At 43.4% G+C, this 21361-nt stretch overlaps 1 protein-coding gene across 1 annotated transcript in view; it reads right to left on the bottom strand.

The window, feature by feature from the left end:
- The window catches only part of hmcn2 (hemicentin 2), a 48627-nt gene that overhangs the window by 20535 nt on the left and 6731 nt on the right, over positions 1-21361 (bottom strand). The window contains exons 5-32 of the mRNA XM_059337567.1: positions 20935-21106; positions 20072-20178; positions 19865-19985; positions 19511-19774; positions 19250-19394; positions 18686-18807; positions 18162-18434; positions 17598-17739; positions 17157-17284; positions 16301-16414; positions 16051-16209; positions 15772-15966; positions 14600-14695; positions 14328-14455; positions 14093-14237; positions 13560-13672; positions 10215-10374; positions 9914-10073; positions 7293-7420; positions 6846-7097; positions 5231-5314; positions 3179-3370; positions 2950-3080; positions 2643-2787; positions 1445-1571; positions 1194-1351; positions 501-779; positions 274-416 (exon numbers count right to left, since the gene is read on the bottom strand). Coding sequence (XP_059193550.1) covers positions 274-416; positions 501-779; positions 1194-1351; positions 1445-1571; positions 2643-2787; positions 2950-3080; positions 3179-3370; positions 5231-5314; positions 6846-7097; positions 7293-7420; positions 9914-10073; positions 10215-10374; positions 13560-13672; positions 14093-14237; positions 14328-14455; positions 14600-14695; positions 15772-15966; positions 16051-16209; positions 16301-16414; positions 17157-17284; positions 17598-17739; positions 18162-18434; positions 18686-18807; positions 19250-19394; positions 19511-19774; positions 19865-19985; positions 20072-20178; positions 20935-21106 — 4383 coding nt within the window. The remainder of the gene's footprint in view (positions 1-273; positions 417-500; positions 780-1193; positions 1352-1444; positions 1572-2642; positions 2788-2949; positions 3081-3178; positions 3371-5230; positions 5315-6845; positions 7098-7292; positions 7421-9913; positions 10074-10214; positions 10375-13559; positions 13673-14092; positions 14238-14327; positions 14456-14599; positions 14696-15771; positions 15967-16050; positions 16210-16300; positions 16415-17156; positions 17285-17597; positions 17740-18161; positions 18435-18685; positions 18808-19249; positions 19395-19510; positions 19775-19864; positions 19986-20071; positions 20179-20934; positions 21107-21361) is intronic.

Consider the following 21361-nt stretch of genomic DNA (forward strand, 5'->3'; position numbering starts at 1 on the left):
AACGCACTGGGCAAAGCAATATTATTTCAGCATTTCACATCATTATATTTAGTGACTGAATTCTTCTTCCCCGTCTTTGCTATAATTAACTCGCTTAGTCATAGCACAAAATCTGGAGAGTGGAGGTGGCTTGTGCAAGAAGATGTAAATTCTGGTGAGAGTGTTGTAATTCGTACCGGCTGCCAGTAGAGGCTGATAGAGGTTATAACTTGTTTCATTAAAATCACCTTTGAGGAGGTTTTAATGCAGAGCTTGTGAGTATGACACACCAACCTGTCCGTCTTTGAACCAATTAACCTTGGGCTCAGGGAAACCTTTGGTTAGGCAGGAAAGTGTTAAACTCCCATTGATCCGTACTTTCTCTTCCTGACCACCAAATGTTAAGGATGTAGAGTCTCCTTCTATCTGTGGTGGGACTGATGAGAGGGGAAAAAACAGGTGTTTCATTAAAAGTTCAGGCTCAGACACTTTAATGTGTATGTGCTGTAGATGTCTCTTACCCAGAACACTCAGAGAATACTGTTTGATGGCGGTCCCGGCTGGATTTGTGGCTCTGCAGGTGTAGAGGCCGCTGCTGTCTCCCCGTGCTGAGCCCAGACGTAGTGCCTGCCCGCCACGGGTGTATGTCGACTCTGTACTGGACACGATGGGCTGGTTGTCCTTCAGCCAGGTGATGCTGGGTGTGGGTGAGCCCTCAACATCACAGGGGAGGACTGTGGGGAAACCCAGCACCACTGACACCTCTGAGGTCTCACTGGGGCCTTTGATGGTGGGGGGGGCTGGAGAGAAAAGCCGACAACATGTTAATGTTTAACAGCCAGTAAGTTTTTTTACAAGCCTGTAGCACAGGATGAATAGATCCTAAGGGGATTTGCGTGTTGTGTGCAGGCAACCCTCTAAAACAGAAATGCAGTGTGCAATACTTTTTACAGCACATGTTCTTTAGGTCACACTGCTTAAAGATAATTAGTGTGTTTTCATAGAGCATGCAAGTCAAATTGTTCAATTGTAGAGTTCTAGATATGAATAGATATGAAAGCACATTCAGAAAAGAAATCAGCTCAGTATTCCTGATAACTTTTAAACGATTTTTTTTCCCATTTTTTTTTCTGTGGAAAAAAACCCCAAATGAAAGTATAATCTGAATTCAGGCCAATGTGGTAGTGAGTGTATGTCTCAGATAAAGCAGAGACCTTGCACTGTGAGTCTGAACTGGCGCATCTGAGTCCCTGCGTTGTTACTGGCCAGACACTGGTAAAGCCCCTGGTCCCTCAGTCTTACTGACTTCACCTTCAACACCTGGCCATCTTCCAGAAACTCCACATGGGGGTCTCCGTCGCGGGACAGAACCCTAGAGAGAGGAAGGAACGGTGGATCAAATCAATACGGAGGGTGTGTGGCACTGAATGTCACATCAATAAACTGTCAGAGTGATGCTGCTTACTCTCCATCGCGGCTCCATTCCACTCTGGGTGCTGGTCGTCCGCTGACTCGACACTGAAACTCCACCTCCTGGCCCAGTACCACTGTTAACTCCTGCAGACGGGAGGTTCCTGAGATCACTGGTGGAGCTGTAAGAAATACACTGGTTAGTTCACATGGCTTATGAAATCAGATGATGATCACTGCAAATCAAAATCACTGTTGTGATGGAAAAACAGGGATGTTAAAATCATCCAAATTACAGTCCCCTTTCCAAAAAAGTTGGGCCTCTAAACATAAAAGTGTGATCAATTACACACTGTACAAAGACAAAACATTTAATGTTCAAACTGATACATTTTATTGTTTATTGTAAATATACCCTCATTATGAATTTGATACCTGCAACACATTCCAAAAAGTTTTGACAGGGGCATGTTTACCACTGTGTCACTTCTTCTTTTCAAAACACTCAGGAAGTATTTAGGAACTGAGGACATTAACTGTTGGAATTTCGAAAGCAAACCTATCTTTTCTTGCTTGATATATGACTTCAGATGCTCAACAGTCCGTTGTCGTATTTTGTGTTTCATAATGTGCTACACATTTTGGGAGTGGGAGACAGGTATGGACAGCAGGCAGGAAAGTCTAGTACTTGCACGCCTTTCCTTTGAAGCCGTGCTGTTGTAACAGAATGTGTGTTTGCATTATCTTGCTAAAATAAGCAGTGACGTCGCTGAAAAAGACATTGTCTGGATGGCAGCATATGTTACTCTGAAACCTGTATGTACCTTTCTGCTTTAATTGTGGCTTCACAGATGTGCAAGTTACTCGTGATGCCAACCAACACTCCCTCATACCATCACAGATGCTGGCTGTTGAACTTTGTGCTGGTAACAATCTGGATGGTCCTTTTCCTCTTTAGCCCCAGAGGATGTCCATGATTTCTAAATCTGTCTCAGATGGACTAGCATCAACTTTAATGATAAGTCTTTGTCGGTGTGGTGGGAATGACAACTTTAAGGATGTGTGCTAAATTAAGTGGAATGTTAAAGTTTAATTAAACCGTTCTTTTGGGGCTTTAGGCTGCTGTTCCAGAAGATGTTAAGTCCCTTTAAACTCTACTACTTAATGTCGTAGGTATACTTACATCAGTCTTTCCACCCACTCTATTCCTGTATGTACTGAATACCAGTGTGACAGCTGGTTTATGAGCTCACCTTGCACCACAATGTAATATTCTCTCCGGGCCTCCCCAGCTGAGTTTTGAGCGGTGCAGGCAAATCTTCCTGCATGTTCTGGCTGAACTCTGTAGATTCTGAGCAGCCTGTTCCCATTCTGCAGATATACCCCAGGACTGTCCACCTGGACATACAGAAATAAGTTTAGTGCATCTTTAGTGTCTCATTGTAATTAGAACAACGGCCACTTGGTGGCATTGTACAGCTAGATATCAACAAGGTATATTAACATGCAGCCCACATTTTAAATTAACTGTAAATGGGAATTCAGGGTGACAGAACTCACAGGAAGACCATCTTTAGTCCAGGTGATTGTTGGCGGAGGTATCCCAAAGGCATCGCAGCCCAAAGTGAGAGGCTGCTTCAAGGTGACAGTGAGGTTCAATGGCTGCCCGTCGTCTGGGATCTCTGGGGGAACTGTAGAAGTGCAGAAGAGTTGTTTTTCACACTATGTTTCAGTTCAGTTTAAGCTATTTTCTTAGGAGGAGGAAAAATAGGGGAAACTGAATTCTCACCATTGACTTTCAGCCTAGTCTTTCTCTCCACAGAGCCTGCCTCATTGGTTGCCACACACTTGAAGTCCCCGCTGTGGCTGGCAGACGCTGTGCTAATTACGAGAGCTCCATCCCTCGCCACAGAAAGCTCTGATTGTTCAGGGTGTATCTCCAGGCCATTCTTGAACCAGCGCACCTTGGGATGAGGTGAACCTGCAGGTGCAGAGACAAGAGAAGGATTGTGAGTGAGTATAAACTGAGCTTTATTGATCGCGTCTGACAGAAAGAAAAGTTACTTCCATCTCTCTGCTTCTCTACAGGGGAACTTAATGGGCAAGCGGCCCAGACTAGAAAAAGCCAGCTCTACATTTATCTGTTGGACAGCGGGACAGCGGGGCAGACATTGCCAAAATGGGTCCTTGTATCCTGCGAGCTTAAGATTTCAAGGTCACATAAAAAAAGTAAGACACAGTATGCTGGAGAGATGTAAAATGTAAGGTTTAAAGCACTAGCATCAAGATTTATTACCAAACACTGACAGTCTCGAGCAGTAAGGAAAGGAGTGGTTGAACGCGCAGTTCAAAGGCCCTGGTGCTTACACCAAGGAGCCTGAAACAGATGTGTTATGTGGATTACTGGGTTGAAAAGAGGTGGAAATGGTCAAGAGGAGAAAGGTGGAATGGGGGAAAAGGTGGAGAATTTTTTACTTAACACAACAGACTGCCTAGGACAAGGACAGACCAGCGAGTCGCGATGAAAGCGCAGCACAGGGGAGTGACTCAAATGCCACGGCTCTGTCTATTTACAGAGGTGTTACATATACAAACACCATGGACGAGGAAGGGAAATCAAACACTGCACCCGTCCTCAATCCAAAAAAACACACTAACCGCAAAATATGCAGCACCAGAAAAGGTGATGTTATCATCTGTTGCCTCTCCGAACACATGTTTACAGTTAAGGAGCTCTAAGCAAATTCATTATCTCATTGCTGGGAGGAAATGCATACAGATGTTCTGCTTTAGATGTTAACAGATCTCATTAGTAGACTTTGAATTTACTTGCTGGGGCTGACGAAGTCGGAGATTATCTTTTCCATGTGTTTCTCAAATAATTACCTCTATCAAATGCAATGCGCTTGTTGGTGAATTAATAATATCGTTCTGGCAGAGACTGTGCTTTATCTCCCTCATACAGATAGATCTCAAGAGAACAATGAGAGGATCCTTGTTTCCCGCTGCCGGCTGCCTCTCCAGGGTGTCAAGAGCATCAAGCATTTCTGTGTGAGCCCTCTGTGGCCTGGTACAGCCTGCCTGCCTGCCTGTCTGCCTGCCTGTATGACTTGGATGGAAGGAGGTGCTAGTGTGGCTTCATCTTCCTCTTCCTGTGCTTCACGGTGCACCTCAGACATCTCTGTCCTTCATCTGCCTGCAGCAGCCTGTAATTAGGATTCCTCTCCCAGCAGGCCCCGACGCAGAGGAAAGCAGATGTGGCTCACTGAGGCAGCAGGCAGACTGATGTTCCAGCTGTTGCTCCACATTGGACACAGTCCTCACCTCTTTCACTCTGCTGGTAACCATGACACAGCGCCACACAAACAATACCTGTTTGCTAGGGCTGTCAAAGGGTGAGAATCCATCAGCGCTTCTGCAGAAATACACAGGCACTTTTGTTTTGATGAAATAGCGAGCTCGCCAGGTCCCTCTAGGATGCTACCTTGTTCGCACAGAGATGTTAAAATATAGAGACAACAGCGTGCCTCTGGGTGCTGCGATAAAAAAGAGGATGTGCCTTTTAAGATGGCAAGGATGTTTTTTCTGGTTTGACAACTAAATGTCTACAGTGACAGTGAAGCACTCCTTTGATGGTGCATGAATTCACATATTTGTTCTATATTTAAAGTTGAATTTTCACTTGTGTCATAAAAACAAAAAAGATGCATTCATTTTACCATTTTAGGCTCTAAAAACATCTTACTGTGTAAATGACGTCTCTTCTAAACACTATGATAGCTTTGATTGCACTATTCTTTTTAGTCTGTGTGAGGCTGACTAACTATGAATCATTTTGTACCTTCAGCAGGGCAAGGGATGATGACCTTGCTGTTAGCTACTTTCTCCATAATGGCATCTCCAGGTTCTGCAAAGGACGGGGCCTCTGTGAGGATAGAAAAACATGTTAAGTACTGATTCAAAGTGCAAGGGCAGGTGATACAGTGAACAATAGATTATTAGTGTAGTGAGTATTAGTCAGAATGTTAATAGAGGAAGGTCTGTTTTCAGAAACATGAAAAAATTCAGTCAGACAACCACACAGACAGCAGACATCAACACGTCTAAAGCCAGACAACCAAACACCAAAGCAACGAATCCTCATACAACAGTTTGAAAAGTTATGCAATATGAGGAATCAGTGAACCTCCAGTGAACTGCCCCTGCAGTACAGTACTTGTTTAGGCAACAAAACTACTTGCTTAGGTTTAGGAATAGATCGTTTGTTAAAAGTTTGTTAGGTAAATTACCCAACTATCCAATTGACCTCCTTCCTAAGTGGAGTTTGGCACTCTTTATACTACCTCTAACTTTCTCCTTAGAGGCAGCCCTGCATGTCATTGCTCATGTGAGTTATATACAAGTAATTATAGCATATTTATTTTTGTAGGTATAACTCCAAACAGTGAATGAAAACAGCCTGATCAAGTTGCAAATATTATGAATAAAAGTAATGACAAGAGTAACAAAAAAAACATCAGTTCATAAGGCTTTAAAATCTCTAAGGGAAATAAAAAATCTTGACTGAAGATTTAAGTTGATTCCATTTAAAAGCTGAATACAAGTTCTGCCAAGGTTAGTACGTACACATGTATCTGCATTTAGGGTATAAGATATCGAGAAGGCATTAAAGGCAGACCTAATATAAATAGGAGTCTGGGACAGAATGGAACCAGGGGCCTATAACTCTATTGTTTGCTTAAAAGTGGGTGTTGAAATTCTGATTAGGAAGAATAATGTATTTTATATAATGTAAATAGTAAGGGGCCATGAACAAGCCCTGAGGCGCCCCATGACCGATGGCAGAATTGGCCCAAATTGATTTGTCAACTTACACAGATTGATAGAAGGTCAAAGGACTGCCTAAGGGGTTTGTGTACTCAGTCAGAACAATCACACATCACACCTCTCTCCAGCTCTCTTTTCATTGTACGACTTCATTCTACTACTATAACTATTTCTGTCACTTTTTATAGGGACCAGCCTTGTGCAACGCTATGAATATCTTCAATGAGGGACTGTTTGATAATGTGTGGCATTATCCCATATTTAAACAATATCACATATCCCCTCTCTATGATGACAGACTTTTCACTCCTCCTTCAAGTATGGCCATTTGGAACAACTACAAACAGATTTTACTCCTGACGTACTCGCACAACACGACTATTTCTTAACAAGTACAACTGGGTCCTTATCCTCTTGCAGCATGGAGCTACTGTGCCTCGAGAGAATGCATCTCTAAAGACTGGGAGAGCCTAAAACTGGGACACAGTCAGTGTGTGTAAATCTTCATATCACAGTGTTAGGAAATTGTTATTGAAATAGGTTTTTACTTATTTCACAATATATGTAATAAACTGCAGAGTTTTGTTGATTCCAGCTAATTTTAGAAGAACTAAACTGCAGATATTCACCGAGAATTTCCAGCTTGATCTCCAGTGTCTCCTGTCCAGCGCTGTTCCTGGCCACACACTGGTAAGTGCCCTGGTCAGCCAAGCTGACCTGCTGGATCCTGAGTGGTGTAGTGTTCTTTACCCCAACAGGAAGTCCATTGTGAAACCAACTGACCTCAGGGCTTGGCTCTCCCTGGACCACACATGGCAGAGTCACTCTTTGACCAACCAGGGCTTTGAGGAGGGAAGGTGCTGGCTGGATTCTGGGCTTAGCTGAGGACAAAAACAAACACCCTGAATGCATGTCTCGCCACATCTGTTAAACACACTTATTTGCATATCTCACATATTTTACTTATGTTAGAAGTGACGTCTTTACGTATAATCCATCAACTTGACAGCAGTGTGAAAAGTTTTAAGGTTTCTAAGAAGTTCCACTTTCTAATGAAGCCGCACAGTTAAATTTACCTTGAATGTGTAAATTGTAGCTCAGGGACACGTTGCCTGCTGGGTTTCCTGCAGTGCAGGTGTAAAGTTTACTATCAATCAGGCGCACATCAGTGATCCTTAGAGAGCCTGAAGGCAAAACAGTGAACCTGGGGAGTGGTTAGGGGTCAAGGGCAAAGAGATGGAGAAAACACAACACTTTATGAGTCACTGAAGATCTACAACCACTGTGTTTTGGGAGAAGAAGTGTTCCTGTTTTGAAGTATTTTTTTCTCTGGTGTCCCATTTACATTGTGGAGCATGATACTTGAATACATTAAGGCTGTCCAGTGTTTAACGTTTTTCTAAACCTTCGTAGTCTGTGAGAACACATTTCAAGATGCAGTGATGTTTCTATTACTATTTTTAGTAGAAGATGAAATGATGAACACAGTTTCTGTAAACAGATTCAGACATTGAATTCCCGGTACAGCTACTGCCAGAAGCACATTGATAAAGTGGTTCATTAGTATGTAAATTAATCAGAAAATATGTACACATTTTATACAATTTGTGAAAATAATGGAGCCTAATGCTTCATTGTCTATTGTACCGTTTTTCATTTACTTTAAATGTGATTTCTAAATACAAAACAAAGCATGACAGGAATTCAGAGCTGAAATACATGTAAAGCTGTTGATCGCTGGTTTGCATTTGGTTTTTGTCGGAAAGAAAAATGAATCTAGTGACGGATTAAAGTTCTGAACAAGAAAGTGGAGTGTGGACCGTAGCCATAGCCTTGTAACATCCCAAATGTGTTGTTATTTTCACAATTACCATCATCCAGGGTAATTGCAGTGTAAAAGGGCAACCAAAGTTTGACCTGGTGATGTTGCCATGGGAAAGGTCATAGGCTTAAAAAACAAACAAATGTTTTTCTTTCTGTGGTGAGCAGTTATGTTCACAGCAGCTGTTGTGTGTTCACCGCTAAATCAGGCAATACTTATAATTTGAAAATCAAAAGGGTAAGCCTGATGATGGCGCCACATGGTAGCTCACGCAGATCTCCGTTAACAATATTTGTCATCCTGTGAGAATAACCATGTTGAAAGCAAAGTTAATGCCAAATCATCCATTCCTTTTATAGACAAACAAGTAAACAGATGGAGGCTACTCTCCACTCCAAAATACACTTTGTAGCAAAAACAAGAGCTGCCGCTAAATGTAGGTTAAAAGAACATAAATGTAGGTCAGTGACTTTGTAGGGGTGTGTGGCAACCTGAATTGCACTGAAAGCAATCCAGCTGTATAAATGCATAATATACACAAATGTAAACACGCTTCTGCGATTTGCCTTAGATAAGTGTGTCTGCTAAGCAACTGAATAATAACAATAACATGTTCTTGTAAGTGGAAATGAGCTTGAAGGACAAAGAGCTCTCTATTTCAGCTGCACATATGGTGTAATATCGCTCCCCCACCTCCTCAAACAGCCTTCGGAGAGGCAGCAACATCTGACATTGGAACCAAATGACTGCCTCTGCAGTGGTCAATCTGTGCTCAGACTGCTGCGCTGTATCTCGGCAAAACCACAGTGAAGGCTGACACAAGCTCAAGCACACAAGACATGAACCACCCCTCTTGTCTATCCATCACTCCACACATTGGTGTCAAGTCATCTGTGTACACAGTCTGACACAAAGACTAACTGGGACAAATTGGCCTCATCAGGATTAGGTCTAGAGTGAAAAAAATCCACTGATTTGAGTGTTGAATAGCTTTGTGTCTTGACCCTTCCCTCCCCCCTGTGTCTTTTTGCTAGTGCTAGCTTTACATGGCTATGGCAGAAACCGCCCACTGATTTAAGTTATTTCAACAATCAGCACCCCCTGGTCATTTCCTCTGACCCCACAGAGTGTAACTGGAGAGAATGAATCTCCGTCTTTCACAGCATGCTTGTTTCCGCAGGTCCTGCATATGCAAAGCATGGGCTGATGTGGGGGTTGTTCACAGAGATGTGTTATTCTCATCAGACAGGACTAGTAAAGAGTCAGCATGTTGTTTTACTGCTGAAGCACCCCAGGGAATGCGAACATCAGGCAGACAGGGCTTGTATCTCTTCCTCTGTCAGTTCGTTTTCCTCCCCTCTTCCTGGCAACCCCCTACTCCACCCCACCTTTTCCTTCTTCCTGGCCCCACACAAGTCATACTGCATCTGAGTCAACTGCAGCTTTCAACCCACCCCGTCGTACATCTATCTACCCAAAAACCAATCGGTCTGGTGTCTGGCCCGGAGAGTGTCTGTCATCTATCCAGTCTGTGTCCCCAGTCAGCCAGCCTGTCTGCACCCAGAGTGACCACACATGAAAGCAGGGAATCAGCGAAACCATGTGGGACCAGATGTTCCTCCTCAGTTTAGTGAAGCCCGCACACAGCTTAGACTGTTCCAGCCTCTGCCTAGCTGCCCTTCAAAAGTCATCACTAAATGAGCTCCAAACATTAACAGCATCTTTGAATGGCAGCCAGCCTTAGTCAGAGTTCCTTGTAAAAGCTGAGTCAAATGTTGGCTAAGTCAGAGGTAAGGTATGGTGAAAACTTTTGTTACATGATGTTCAACTAAATTTACTGCATCTTTGCAAGAGTGAGGTAAGACTTCCTCTTACCCAGCTGTGACAGGGGGGATGGGATGCCCGTTTCTGCTCCATGTGACTAGTGGAGAGGGACTCCCCTGGGCCTCACATGGGAGAACAACCTCAGTCCCCACCTCTGCTGCCATCTTCACTGTGTTGTCATGGCCACTCACACCCTCTATTTTAGGCATGGCTGGAAAAGACGGAAAGGAAGTTGTAAGAATACCATGTAGGCTCAGTGAAACATTATACAGTCTGTCGACAGAGGTCAACCTTTGTTAAATCAAACGCCACCATGTTTGGGTGACTGCGGTAGAGTATTTATTTGCCTTACTGTTAACACTGAGCTGGATCTCGCGGCTAGCGTAGCCCACAGGACTGGTGGCAGTGCAGATGTAGATACCAGCATCTTCAGTGGTGGGGTGTGGGATGTGGAGGTATCCATCAGTGTCAGATTGAAGACTGGAGCGGCCCCTGGGCAAAGGCTGCCTTCCCTAGAGGAACAGCAGGCATAAGACCAGACAGAATATACTGTAGATAAGCTGTCCGCACAACAGTGCATGGACACTAAGCTTGGTTTAAGGTTTACAGCCCAACCTTTGATGTGTAATGTAATTACAGAGAACTCACTCTCTATCCCTGATACACACAAGCATGCAGCCTGCTGCACACACACTTGCTTTGAACATAAAATTGCTTTTACAGATTCATTTTTATCTGACAAGAAAAGAAATTTACTTGACTCAAGAGGACTCCGCTGAGAAATGAATCTGGCTCAGTTCAACAATATGTATGTTGACCTCACTCAGTAATGCTGACTGGTGAGGGGTCTTTATATTCTTGCATTGTGGTGGATAAATCCATTCCATTCTGTCTATAACTTGAGATTCATCACATGACAAATTGTTGTTGAACATTGTACCGTCCATGACCATATTGTAGTATCACAGGCAGAGGTTCAGTAAAGTGAAAACATCTGATGATGAGGTTTATTCTTTTTGCATTCTTGGTGGGTACTATTATTACTTTAAGGTACTATTTGAAATTTTCAGAAAATCCTTGTAAATCATTTTGTTAAGTGAACCACAGTCAACAGCCTCTTGTTTGCGCACATGCTCGCAATCTGTAGACGTGAATGACCATCCTGGGTATTGACCCAAACAATGGTGTATGCACAAGACTCGTTATTAACTGGCATCATGCTGGTATCATGTTCGTGGTCATTAATCATCATGTTGATCCATGATATTAACTATTGCCATTGGCAAATAACAACATTACAATGAGCTACATTACAGAGAAATCAACATCAGATCCATGCTGTGTAGCTAAGTTACAGCTATCTGGCTAAGCTTAGTGCCAAGGCAAATGCCTTGCATGGCTTTTGGCTAGTGGAAAGTAGGCTAATCGTTATTTATACACCTTTGTTTTGTATTTTACATAATTTATTGCTGGTTAAAATCAAAACTATCATAATACATGGATAATATCATGTATCAGCTGGTGGAGTAATTTTGCAAGCTAGCTGACTAACATGTTGACTCTCTGATAATTTTGGTAGTGTTAACCAGGCGGCAATCTCCGTGCCTGTGCATGGAAGCCACCAGGAAGTGCATAAAGCCTGCAATTCACCGAAAATTCCAGTAGGGGGTGCTAAGTTTGGCTGCAAAAGAAATCTGCCCATTCATTTCAGTGCTAAATTTGAAAACTTCTCACTTGATTTATTACCTCAGAAAATTTTTTCAGGGACATTATGGTCTCAATCGCTAGAAAAAAATCTTCTTCAAGACAATTTGATGTCAATAGTTCTAATAATGGCCCCATTTAGAAGAAAATAGAAGATAAAGAATCGTATGATTTGGGGCGTTTCTAGCTTTGATTGACAGGTCACTGACAAGGCGAGCCGTCACCAGGAGAGAAGCAGAGCGTATCCACGGCAACGTGTCAATAAAGTTATATATAACGTTATATAGATAGAGGACGTTTAGCGGTTTGGTCTCATAACTTTGACCCTTTCACACTATATTTTCACTTAATGACAGTTTATTTGAATGTTTTGTTCAGTAAAATGTCTTGTTCAGCGTTTGGTTGGACTAACAGACACTCCAAGGAGTCGCTGCTCAGTTTTCTGAGGTAAGAAAGATACATTTTGTTTTTGTTTTTTTGCTAGCCAAAACTAACATCCCAGTTAATGCTCCAGTTAATGCTAACATGAATTAGCACCGGCTTCTCTCAGTCGGGTTGCCGGTGTAGAGATGCGTGTAGTCAGTGTCGTCAGATCCCTCGCGCTCCGCCACAGTCCAATTATGGTCTGCTCCGCGTATCGGAAACATGATGGCGACGCAAGATGGCGACGAGTGTAACGCTGAACTCGAGGCTTCCAACAGGCGGTCCACAAACCAATGGGTGACGTCACGGTGACTACGTCCATTATTTATATACAGTCTATGGTGTTAACGGAGATTTAGCAAGCAAGCAAGTTCAGGAAAAAAAGGCAGGCTTAACAGCTTGGGGTCAGTTTTCTTGTTTGGCCAGAAGGGCTGCACTAGATAAAACTTTTTTGTGTGCTGCTTACAGGGACTTTGTGTTGGGTTCTGTTTTGTGGTGGGTGCTGATTGTTGTTGAAGTTAGCTGACTTCATTTCTAAGCTAACACTACCTAGTGTTGCGCACTGTTTGGCACTGTAAGGAAGCTGAAGAGAGGTAAGACACTCAGGAGTGCACATACATGTCAAATTCTCTGGATTTTCCTTGCAAAACTGACCTAATTCCTTTACATATAAATCAGTCCACAGAATATTATAGGCAACCAAGGAAGTTGGGAGTCTCAGTTTTTATGTTACGTTAAAATCTATCCGCACATTGGCAATACAAAGTGATAAATACGTGTAAATTCATGTAATAATATCATGTAAATCACATAGTACCTTTAAGAATGTTGGATTTGCACCAGTTCAGCCTGCTGGTTATATACAACCTTTGAGGTTTTATCCTCGTTATACAATTCTTTTTTTACTCATGTGTTGTACTGAAAGGTGCTGCAAGAAAGGTTTTAAATAGATTCCTAAGGTACAATACAATCCTGAGTGATTTCTCAGAGTCAAGCGGCAATATGGTAAAGTTGCCATGGTTACCTCCTTCCTGGTCAGGTTAATCAAATCTTGATTGCAATGCAAACTGTTATTGTTGGTGGTATTTTTAGAACGTTCAGACAAATCAGAGGAAAGTACGGCCACAGGGAGAAATTCCATTGTTAGACTATTATGCCAATAGGAAAATGAAAAAAAAAGTAGTAAATCCTTAAAGAACGATTATTATATGAAGATGATTACCACCACTATGACTCTTGTTATGCTAGTGCTGATTACATTAATAGCCTGATTAATGGTTTTGCTCAAAATTGGACTCAACATTTTAAGAAAGATCTAGATCCCATCACCACTGCAGGACTGGATAATGATCTTTTGTTTGATTGTAACATGCTTGATATAGCTATTACTTCAATAATTATTTACAAAGTCTTAATGATGACTAATTTTAAGATGAATGAATGCAAAGTGATATCCTCACTTGATGATTTTCTGGGAATAAGAAGTAGTCTTAATCATGCATTGGTTTATGGGATGCAGCCAAAGGATCATTAAGAAAAGTACATTTTCACAGTGAATGTGACATCCTACCTTGGACCAGACAACATTTGGCTTGGGAACTCCGCTGGCCTCGCATGATAGTGTGATGGCTACACCCTCATTGGCTATGTAGTGGTATGGACCAGCGATGATCTCTGGGGGCACTGTGGAAGAAGTAGGTCACAAAACACAGCTGTCTGACTGGCCGTGAAGAAGCGTTATCACTGGCAGTGTCAGCGCTCGAGGCATTTCTTCATTACAAACCGATGATGAACTGTAATCTGGCCTGTCTGTCATTACGCCCCCATGAACAAAATGACCCTTTCATCAAAGCATGCAATAAATGAACCCTCTCACTATGATGGCAGCAGGTGGTCAAGTCATTGACATGATGCTGTTTTCCATGCTGAGTCAGCACATTGTTGACATGACTCTCCAAACTATGATTTTTGGTCAAACCTGTCAGTGTCTAGCACTGAGAAACTGTAATGGGAACTTTTGGGGAAATAAGCTTACTCGCTTTCTTGCAGAGAGTTAGATGAAGAGATTAATACCCATTTATGCTAATTAGTATGTAAGCTTACCGTGGACCTCCAGGCTCACTGTGATGTTCATGGAGCCTGCTACATTCACTGCAGTGCAGACATATGTCCCAGCATCCTCTGGGACAGCTCTTTCAATGTACAAACTGCCATCACTCCTGAGGAACATCCTCCCATTCAGGTGAACCTGCACAAAAGAGCAATGGCTGCTTTCACACAAACACACCCACAAGCATGTGAATTACTGTAAATATTCAAAACTTAAACTCAGTCTTACAGGTTTTCCATTTTGGGACCAGTGTCTTTCAGGAAGAGGAATTCCATCCAACAGCATGCAAGGGATACTCAGGGACTGACCGATGCCTGTGGTGATGATGGGGGCACCCTGTGCCAAGAGAGGCGGCTCTGCAGGAAAAGGAAGTGCACAGATATAAATACTAAACAAGAGCAGGGAAATGTATTTTAAGGCCACTGTCAGCTTTGGAGTTGCTGCCATTGTTTCTAAATATATGGTCGTGCAATGAGATAAGAAAGGTTAAACAAGCATACCCAATCCAGTGACACCAACTCTGGCCTCAGTTTTAATGGTTCCAAACTGGTTCTTTGCCTCGCAGATGTACAGCCCTTCATCATCCAGCCAGACACCTGTCACCAAACACAGTAAACCAGCAATGAGGAAATATAAATCAACGTATTAAGAAAAAAAGGCACAATCTATACCTCTGAGATAAGCAGCATATCTACACTAACTAAGAAGTAAAACTATTTATTTAGAAAAATAAGCCAGTGTTAATAGCAGTCAAGACCTCTACTCAATTACAAGCGGTATGACTGGTTTGACTGCACTGTAATTAAGAGTTAAAAATAGAAAATAATAGGATTAATGGGTTGCTTCAGCTGCCGACTGCTGACACACATGTCCCCTTCTGTAAATTCTCTGGAGATCGCATGTTGGAACATCCACATATGATTCACTTCTTGTGTTTAGATAGTCAGGCAGATGTTTAAATAAGTGATGACAAGACATTAAGCATTAAAGTAAAAAAAGGTGATCAAGGAGGGTGAGGGACAGTGGAGTTTATGTGTGACGCAATATGGGTAGAGACATTTTCTAAAACAATGGCAGGTAAAAAGAAAAAAAGCCGTCTGTAACAGATTGAGTTTATTACGTCAGAGGGCAGCCACAAATGGAAACAGTGACAGAAGCAGCCCATGTAAATATGTCGGTTCCTCTCCAAAATAATATTACGCACACTATAAACATTTAGTCTCAGGAGCACAAAGGATCACCTTCAGTGGGCTAGATTAGTCATATTACAAGCTGAAAGGCCTCTGGAGCTCAAATATAAATTCCCCTTACCCTGATGGCAATACAATCTCACGATGAAGGAGAAACGTGGACAAAAGTGCATCTACTCTTGCAGAGTGGCACTTTTTCTAGGTAAGTCTTTCACCGACCAGGAGACGTGCTTTTAGCAGGATGGACACTAAATGTTTTGAAACCCAAATATATACTATATACTTTACTGATGGCAATGAAATCCTGTTGCTCCCCTCTCTTAAGAAAAACTGAATTCAATATGAAAGGCTGCACCTCTTCTATATATAATCACTCAGAATATTTCAGTCATGCCATTCAGTCCAAGGCAGCCATGAAGCTGTATTAGCCTGCACTGCAGACCAAAGCTCTGTGCTGTGATTGTGTTTCATGGTTAACTCACTCTGGATTAGAAGATGTCCGCTCTCCAGCTGCATTGTTCTAGTGTGGCTGTCTGTCCTTGTAAGAATCTGTCTGCCGTCCTGTCTGCGCCAGGTCACCGTGGGCTGCGGGAAACCTCGGGCGATGCAGGGCAGGGTGATATTCTCCCCTACGCTAGCTGTCACGTCAACTGGTGCCTCAGAGAACAATGGGCCCGCTGTGGAGGAAAGAGTGAATTTTCCTTTGTGTACATTTTGAGAGAAAAATAAGCTTTATGAGGAACACCAAAGTGTAGTCTCACCTCCAACCTCCAGTCTGACAGTGCCAGAGGAGGTTCCAGCAGAGCTGCTGGCCACACAGCTGTACTGACCAGCATCTACCTCTTGCACCCCTCGGATGTGCAGGGTCCCACGGTGTACATCCTGCTCAACAAAAGGAGCAGAGCCCACCTCAAGCTCACCTGGAAGCACACAGAAAACAAGCCCATTCGTCTCTTACTTGACATTTTCTTAGTTGCTTTTATGTACACACTGTTTTTGACCTTAACTTACCTTTGAACCAGTGCACTAAAGGAGCGGGAATGCCTGCGGCGTGACACTCCAAAGTCACGTCACCACCAACAGATACAAGTACGACCTGCTGTGCTACTGTTATTCTAGGCATCTCTGGAGGATAGAAAAGAAAGCTTTAGAAGCAGTTTGATTGTGCATTCTCATAGATTTTTATTTTATTTTATAGTCATTTATTAATATCACAGTATTGTTGGCTTAAATCGGTGAAGGCTGCAGAATAGACCTGAGGAAAATATTTAAAAAAACATCCACACGTTCACACACATTCTGCTGCTAAGAGAGCAGGGATATATGCTTTTGGATCAGGCAGACAGCTGAGCTGAAAGGATGAGATGCTTTCTATCTTACGAGGCTCTCGCTGCCTTGACAGATCAATGTTGTTAAAAATGACATTCAGAGACAAAAGTGTGTATAACACCAGCGCGCCCCAGGAAGAGGCTGCCACAGTCCATCAATATTGAGGTTTCTGTCAACCACTAACTGACATGCCACGACTGAAACTTCAGGCCTACAACTGTCAGCGCTAACAAAACGAGGAGAGGAAAAATATCCTATTGTGTGAGACAGAGCAGCATGCGGCCGTACTCGCTCCTGCTCCACTCAGAGCTAGTGCACAACTCACACTGGATATCCTTCACAGATTGATTCAAAACAAAGCTACTGAAGAATAGTCAACAACACGGCCAAAAAAAGTGTTGCCTTATTTGAACTCTGAAAATTAAATTTAAGAGAAGCTATTATTCAGAACAGGAATTTTAAAAAATGATTCCTGCAAATGGTAAAAAGGATCATTCCAGCAGCAGCATGCCACATTTGTAGTGATATATTGACTTACCAGCAAAAGTGAGTGACACAGACTGAGAGGCAGTCCCAGCCTCATTGGTTGCCAGACAAGTGTAGTTCCCAGCATCCTCTGGGAGGGCCCCTCTAATGGTCAGAACTCCATCTTGGTTCAGACTCAGCCTGTATCATGCAATCAACAGAATTCATGTTTTTTTACTCTTTTGTGATTACATATGCAGATGTAAACTGGCAATTAATCTCTAACCCTTTCTGCTATTCTTGGGTATCATGAGAGAAATTTTTCTTTGAATATGTGTTTTACGCAGGCATATTATGTACTTGTGGTTTAGGAAAAAACTTTTACATCAGAAGATGTAAATCTCCAAAGTGATGCAAACAAGATGTGGCAATCGCGCATGCAGTTTAAGAGGAATGTAATGACTCTCTGAGTCCTCTGTGCCGGAGGTGTTGAGTGGGCTGAGAGCTCCCTTACCTCGGCCGATTAGTGAGGAACATGTTTCCATGGCTCCAGAAGAGCTGGGGAGGGGGGGAGCCGGACGCCGTGCAGACGAGGCGGATCTCGTCCCCTCGGGAGAAAGCCCGGCCCTGGGGGTGAACTACCACAGAAGGAGCCTCTGCAATTGGAGAGGCAAAAAGCTCACAATGACTCAGGGCCCTGTCAACACTGAATGATGTCATTTATAACTTCCCAATCACAAGTTTAACAAGAGTAAACTCCTGATGATGTGGGCTACAATGCAATTACCAGCACTTATGATGTCTGACATCACCGGCACAGAAGTTTCACATTTATGTTGCTATTTTTGAAATTCATTACAAACATCTGAGCGTGTGTCCACAATAGAAGCCACACTTTTCAACTTCAATTCTGGCTGATGAGGAACATTTTCTGATGAGGAAGTGGCTCAATCTGACTGTGAGGAGGCTAAGCCAATAATGGAAAACAGATGACGGGGGCCAGAGAGGAGCCATGAGGCCCCGGTGTGTTAAGTGTTTCAGCAGATGACCTTCAGAGTATCGTCCTGCCGTACTGTACCTGGGACAAGAAGCCACACTCTGATTCTGCTGTCTCCATGGGCATTAGTGGCCACGCAATGGTACTCCCCAGCATCCTGAGTTCGCACCCCGCTGATCTGCAGGGAGGTGTCAGACAGCAGCTTCACCCTCCCCGCACGGGCCCTGATGATACGACCCGCTCGGTACCAGGTTAAGTTGTGGCGCATGGAGCCTTCCACCTGGCAGGACAGCACAGCCAAGCCTCCCACAGAGGAAGTCACGTTCACTGCCGGCTTCAGCACCGGAGGAGGCTCTGTTTTAGTGGAAACACAACCAAAACATCAAAGTGGTGTTATCAGCGGTGAACAAACAGTACAGGAATAGTTTACTCTTATACAAATGTTTGTGCTGGCGTGCTTTGTATCTTGTTGATGTTATAATCTAAGATTTAAGAAAAATAGCTGGAACTTATTTCAAAGCCCTGCTGTGACTGTGATGAAGCATGCAGGCAAGACTACTGAGGCAGTATGTGGGCTTTTGTTGTCGTTTGTGTGTGTGACATACCTCTAACACTCAACTGTGTTAAGGCACGTCCCTGTCCTGCAGTGCTCTGTGCTATGCACTCATACAGGCCTTCATCCTCAGCTGATGCATGGGCAATCTCCCATGATGCAATGGCAGAATTCCTGATTGAAAGACACGCTTGGTTCAATGACTGGAGTACAGCAATAGCAACAAGACCCCCTTTTACATCACATTCAATTAGTAACTCTGGTGCACAAACACTGGGAATAGTTTTCACCACAAGTCAGCTTCACTTCATGAATGTAATTTAAAGCAGAGTGGCAACACCGAAAAAGAATAGGTGCTTTGTTAATTTTTCAAGATGACACAATCGAGTATGTAATGTTCGCAAAATTGACTGTGTAAACATGTTTCCTGACAGATGAGCCAATAAAAGTCAACGATGAAGCAGCACTAATGCTTTACAGACGTGCTCACTGGTTAGAGTAGTGAGTGACTTAATTAGTGTGCCCTACAGCAGGTAATGGGCAAATTAAGCTGCAGTGTCTGAAGGAATCTGTAAGGCGAGCCAAATATTACAGAGTGAACAGAGGAAAGACTCACTGAAAGAACTTCTCCTCTCCCAGTGTAATCCCACTTCTGCTGAATCTTAGCCTGTAGGGAACGTCACTCTCCACCGAGCAGCCAATCACAGCGGGCAGCATGTAGAAGCCCTTCACCACATCCGGCATGCTTACAGCTGGGGGATCTGCACAAGGAAGGAAGCAAAGGTTAAAGGTCACCAGAGAGATTGATGAGGTGTGAGAGACACTGCGGAGTGGCTTTGGTGAGATGTGTCCACAAGAAAGGGGGGGGTCGTCTTGCCGGGAACGATGTTGGTGTAGGAGACACTGGACAGCCTCTGGAAGCGGTAGCCCTCCTCATCTTTGCCCGTCACCTTGATGAAGAAGCTTTGGGAGGGGGTGCGGAACTCCGGGAGACTCCACAGTCCCTGTTGGCCGAGGTCAGAGGGCATAGGCACGGGGATGGTGCGTAAGGAACGGCCTGAGCCTGACATGAGCTCCACGTGGCTGAGCTGACCTGGAGGCTTCAGGCCTGTACATTTCAGCAAAATATGGGCTGGAAGTCCTGAGAGACAAAGACAGATGGCATGAAGTCATCTTCTGCACATGTTCTCAGTCAAATTAGACTAGAAGCTAAAAGAAACATGTCTGGCACCTTTTATCGGCCTCTCTCTTGTGTGGTTGAACTCTGAAACTGGAATGCTGGAAAAGCCGGCCCGGAAGTCTAGATTGCTGACTCCTGTGACCCTCAGAGTGTGGCGCCCACTGCAGCTCACCTAAAGGAAAGGAGAAGTATTCAGTTAGCAAATTGTTATGAAACAGTCACAGGAAAAAAATGATGGATTATTCATCCGAGCAGTACCTTCAGTTTCCAAGCCCCAGGTCTGGGAAACTTCAGGTTGACAACACGAGCAGAGTTGGGAATGTTCAACAGCTCTTTAAGGCCCTGCTCTTCACCAACTACACGACCTACAACACAAGAACAGGGGCACAGAAAATATTGTTAAAGGTGACCTATTACGCTAATTTTCAGCTTCATACTAGTATTTTGGGTTTCCACTAGACCATCTTTACATTTTTTGATGTTCAAAAAACTAAATTTTTCTCATTCCATCCATGGCTGCTGCAGTGTTTCACCACCCCTCCCGGAAAAGCCTAGGTGGGATTTGTCAGTGTTCACGAGTCTTCTTCATCTGTGCTCAATGTCTCTCTGTACTTTCCAGTGTTGCAGCCATGGGAATTACTTTTTCCCCCGTGAAAAATCACCATTAAAACTTTAAAAACAAAAACTGTTAAGCCAGGAATGTGGTCCAAAATTGGTAAGAAATCAGCAAAAACATCATCAAAGAAGATTACACATGTCCCTGGCATTAGGTTGGAGCTTCATGTAGCAGTGTATGTAAGGAAAGGACTGCAGTAATGTGCCTGGAGCAGATGACCATAGATAGAAATCACAAGCTCACATCAGCTCAAGCCGAGAGAAGAAAAAGCAGTTGGAAGCGGCGTGTTCAGAACAATCTGAAGCATAAGGTATTTGCTTACAGTTATTACTTTTACATATGTTTACCTTATTATTTGAAACTTTGGGCATCTTTGGATAAACATTTTATATGAATATCTGACTATGTAACAATATATAATTATGACAGAAAGTAAAGAAAAACATAATGGGTGCCCTTTAATTAATATAGCAGGAAAGAAAACAATATTAATTTTTTTGTCTACCAAAGGGATCGCTGAGCTCGATTTGTGGTGCTGGTCCACTGAGTGACACGGTGACCTCTCGGAGGCTGGGGTCAAAGGGCACTTCCCACTTGTTCTCCTGGGCACTGTCATGGTTGGAGGACAGCAGGTGGACTTTCATGGCCTGAACTGTCTCCTCAACCCACTTTAAAACCTGGCAGGGGGAGAAAACAGCAACATGTCACGTTGGAGGAGACACATTCATCGGTGGATGATTCTGGGATCTGTCAAACGCAAACTGTCAGGGATCCCCTCTCAACTTAGAAAGAGGACAGGACGAGGACAGGAAGGATACGATTGTGGTCTTTCGCTGAAAATCCCCACCAACCACGTCCCTGCTTGAACAGCAGGCTGCTCTTTGTCTTCAAACTATTCTTTCATTGCAAAAGTATTCCTCGGAGGGATTTTG

This window comes from Centropristis striata, chromosome 7 (genome assembly GCF_030273125.1).
Source record: "Centropristis striata isolate RG_2023a ecotype Rhode Island chromosome 7, C.striata_1.0, whole genome shotgun sequence".
Classification (NCBI taxonomy): Eukaryota; Metazoa; Chordata; class Actinopteri; order Perciformes; family Serranidae; genus Centropristis; species Centropristis striata.